At 33.2% G+C, this 3,482-nt stretch overlaps 1 protein-coding gene across 1 annotated transcript in view; it reads right to left on the bottom strand.

Annotated features, from left to right (window-relative positions):
* Nucleotides 1-3,482, bottom strand: part of MSH4 (mutS homolog 4) — a 79,726-nt gene that overhangs the window by 56,934 nt on the left and 19,310 nt on the right. Inside the window, exons 5-6 of the mRNA XM_019644048.1 lie at nt 2,688-2,803; nt 1,639-1,812 (exon numbers count right to left, since the gene is read on the bottom strand). Coding sequence (XP_019499593.1) covers nt 1,639-1,812; nt 2,688-2,803 — 290 coding nt within the window. The remainder of the gene's footprint in view (nt 1-1,638; nt 1,813-2,687; nt 2,804-3,482) is intronic.

Raw genomic sequence — 3,482 nt, 5'->3', positions numbered from 1 at the left:
TATGGAAATCAGTATGGAGGTATCTCAAAAAACTGGAAATGGAACTACCTTATGACCCAGCAATTCCACTCTTAGGTATTTATCCAAAAAAACCCAAGATACTAATTTGAAAAAATATATGCATCCCTATGTTCATTACAGCGCTATTTACAATAGCCAAGACTTGGAAACAATCGAAATGCCCATCGGTAGATGACTGGATTAAGAAACTATGGTACATTTACACAAGGGAATATTACTCAGCTATAAAGAAGAAGGAAATCGTACCATTTTCAACGATATGGATGGACCTAGAGAACATTATGCTAAGTAAAATAAGTCAGTCAGAGAAAGACAAATACCATAGATCTCACTTATATGTGGAATCTAAAGATCTGAATAGATGAGAAATGTAAACAGAAATAGTCTCAGAGACACAGAGGAAAAACTGATGGTTGCTAGTAGGGATGGGGTGGGGATGAAGGAGAAGGGGAAAAAACGAGACAATATAAATTGGTAAGTATAATATGGCCTCAGGGATAGAAGGGAATATAATCAATAATGTTGTAAATATTTTTTAGGGGGCCAGATGGACTCATGTCTTGTTAGGGAGACCACTTCATAGATGGTGTAGAGGCCTGACTGCTGCACTGTATATCTGAAACTGATGTTGAATAATATTGTACGTCAACTATAATTTTATATACATATGGTCATGGGATGTGGAGTAGAGTGTGGGAATGGAGTCAATGGAATTGTAATAGATAAGTATGGTATCGGGGGTGGGAGGGCAGTGGATGGGGAAGGGGGACTGTCACGTTGTGAGGGGTGAAAAGGATAACTATTGCATTGTTTTGTACACCTGAAACTAATAAAGAAAAGGGAAAAAATATATAAATAAATAAAAGAAAAAGAAAAAAAGAAAAAAACAGAAAGAAACAATAGAAAGTATAGTAAAGGGGCCAACTGAGTGGCTCAGTTGGTTAAGAGTGTCAGCTCTGAGCAGCAGGGTTGCTGGTTTGTTTAAAAAAAAGAAAAAAAAATACAGTAAAATTGCAGGATGCAAAATCAATGTACAAAAACTCCATTGCACTCCTATATACTAACACTGAAATTTTAGAAAAAGAAATGAAAAAAACAATTCCTTTTGCAATTGCAAAAAGAAGAATAAAATATCTAGGAATAAACTTAACAAAAGATGTGAAGGACCTATACATTGAAAACTACAAGACATTAAAAGAAATTGAAAAAGACACAAAGAAATGGAAAGAATCATGGATTCTTTCATGGATTGGAAGAATCAACATAGCTGAAATGGTCATATTCCACAAAGCTATATACAGATTTAGTGCAATCCCCATCAAAATCCTAATGGAATTTTTTAAAGAAATAGAACAAAAAATCATCAGATTTGTATGGAATCACAAAAGACCCCAAATAGTCAAAGAAATCCTGAAAAAAAGAATAAGGCCAGAGGTATCACACTCCCTGACTTCAAATTCCACTACAAAGCACCTGAGCAGTTCAGCGACAATGGTACAGTGATTAGAAATACATTTATTCAATCATTCTCCATCAAACAATTTAAAGAAATGTATGTAACTACTCAGAAATAAAATATACTGGTACATTTTGTAAGAAAAAAATGGGTGATCTTACCTATAATCTTGATTATTAATTAGTAATTCAAGGTTTTGGGCTGATGATGAATCTATCATGGCTGTCTGTTCACTACCCTGGAAACAAATCTTCAGCGATTTTGGTGCATAAACTAAATTTTGAATAAATTCAACATATTTTACTAAAGCTGCAACAGCTGCAAGGCAGTAATACCTGTAAGGTGACCAATAATATATCACTATAAATCTTTAGAATAAAAAAATTATTACTATAAAAGGAAACACATATTTCACCTTAATATTAGGGAAATTATAAATATTTGCATAAGACTGCTTAAATTCAAAGGGAAAAAGTACACCACGTATCCTGATTTTTGAAAACTATGTAAATTACCTCTAAAACATAAAAGTTGATAAAAATATATAATTTTCTGAAGTCTGATGCTTAAAGGATAGTAGATTCCAATAAATCACGTGTTAGAAGTCAACATTCAATGGCAATTTGTGTCCATTTAAGACATACCAGTCTAAGTATTCAAATATTGTTGAAAGAGTATGAGCTTTAAGGGTGTAGTCTGGAGGTCCCAATATACAGGCAAGTCCATTACGATCTCCATGACTGAGATGAACTGAGTAAACAAGTGATCCAGTCTGGTTCAAACAAAGTATCTATTTAGCACGTTCTAAGATGATAAACATTCCAAAAATATCCTTCACTGTCTCATGCCCAATCTTTTAGGAGTAAAAGTATGAAGCAACAGGAACACAGCTTTAACTGTTTCACTTCTGTGCCCTCTTACTTCTATTATAGTTTACTGTAGCTATTTGAGCTTTTCACGCCAAAGTAAAGTGAGCAGCAACCACTAGGGCAATGGATTATGACTAATTTGGAGAAATCCTATATAAATTAAGTTAGCAAGATATGCCTTGCATGAAAATTTTAGTTAACTATTTTACTATTTCAATAATTACTCAGTTGTACTGTGAGCAGGCACTTTTCTAGGTGGTAGGAATATAGCAAACAACAAAAGACCTTGCCCTTGTGGAATTCACACTAAACATTTATTACTTTCTTAAATCATAACTTACTTGGACTGAACCTCCATTAGGACAGTGCTGAATTCTGCTATGCATAACTGTTCAATGTACTCTAATCCTTTTGTTTCATTGAAGTATTTCCTTTGGACGGTAGTGAAATTAGCGCACTGAAAAAAAATTTTAATTTCAAAATAAATTTTAAGTTCCATGCACTTGCCCAAAACTGCTTCCTTAGAAGTATGTCTGTACTTGGGGCTTAAATATTACATAAAGTTAAATATTACATAAAGTTTATTTTTTAATGTTTTCCAGAATTTAATACAAAGTTTTCTTAGTTATTCACAAAAAAAAATGACTGTTTTGTTAAGTGAATTACAGGAGAATCTGTAGTTTTTATTAGAGCATGCTCACATGAAATTTAACTGAATATGTTAGAAACAATAATAAAAAATAAACATAAGCGTCTCTGCCTTCCAGTAATTTTATTCTACAGCAAAACAACACACAGGTTTTACAATCAGCCTTACGTACTCTATCATAATTGAGAAAGAGTAGATCTTTATAACGTGCTAGTTAAGGAAGATGAAAACATCAATTCCACCTCTCAAATCTATGAAATGATATCTACATGAAGGGAATTTAATTTATTTAAAATTAAAAAAAGGGCTATATGGAATTTTTTAAAAGAGAAAAAAACATGAAGTTGTAGAATAAAAGGTATAACTACTTTGAATAAAATTAATAGGTAAGAGGGCTGGCCAAGTGGCTCAGTTGGTTAAGAGCTTGCCCAAGAGTGCGAGCTCTGACCAACAGGGTCACCAGTTCGATTCCCACATGGGCCAGTGA

Source organism: Hipposideros armiger, unplaced genomic scaffold (assembly GCF_001890085.2).
Source record: "Hipposideros armiger isolate ML-2016 unplaced genomic scaffold, ASM189008v1 scaffold_84, whole genome shotgun sequence".
In the NCBI taxonomy this organism is placed as follows: domain Eukaryota; kingdom Metazoa; phylum Chordata; class Mammalia; order Chiroptera; family Hipposideridae; genus Hipposideros; species Hipposideros armiger.
The sequence above is the reverse complement of the archived record's forward strand: the minus strand, read 5'-3'. Positions and strand labels throughout refer to the sequence as shown.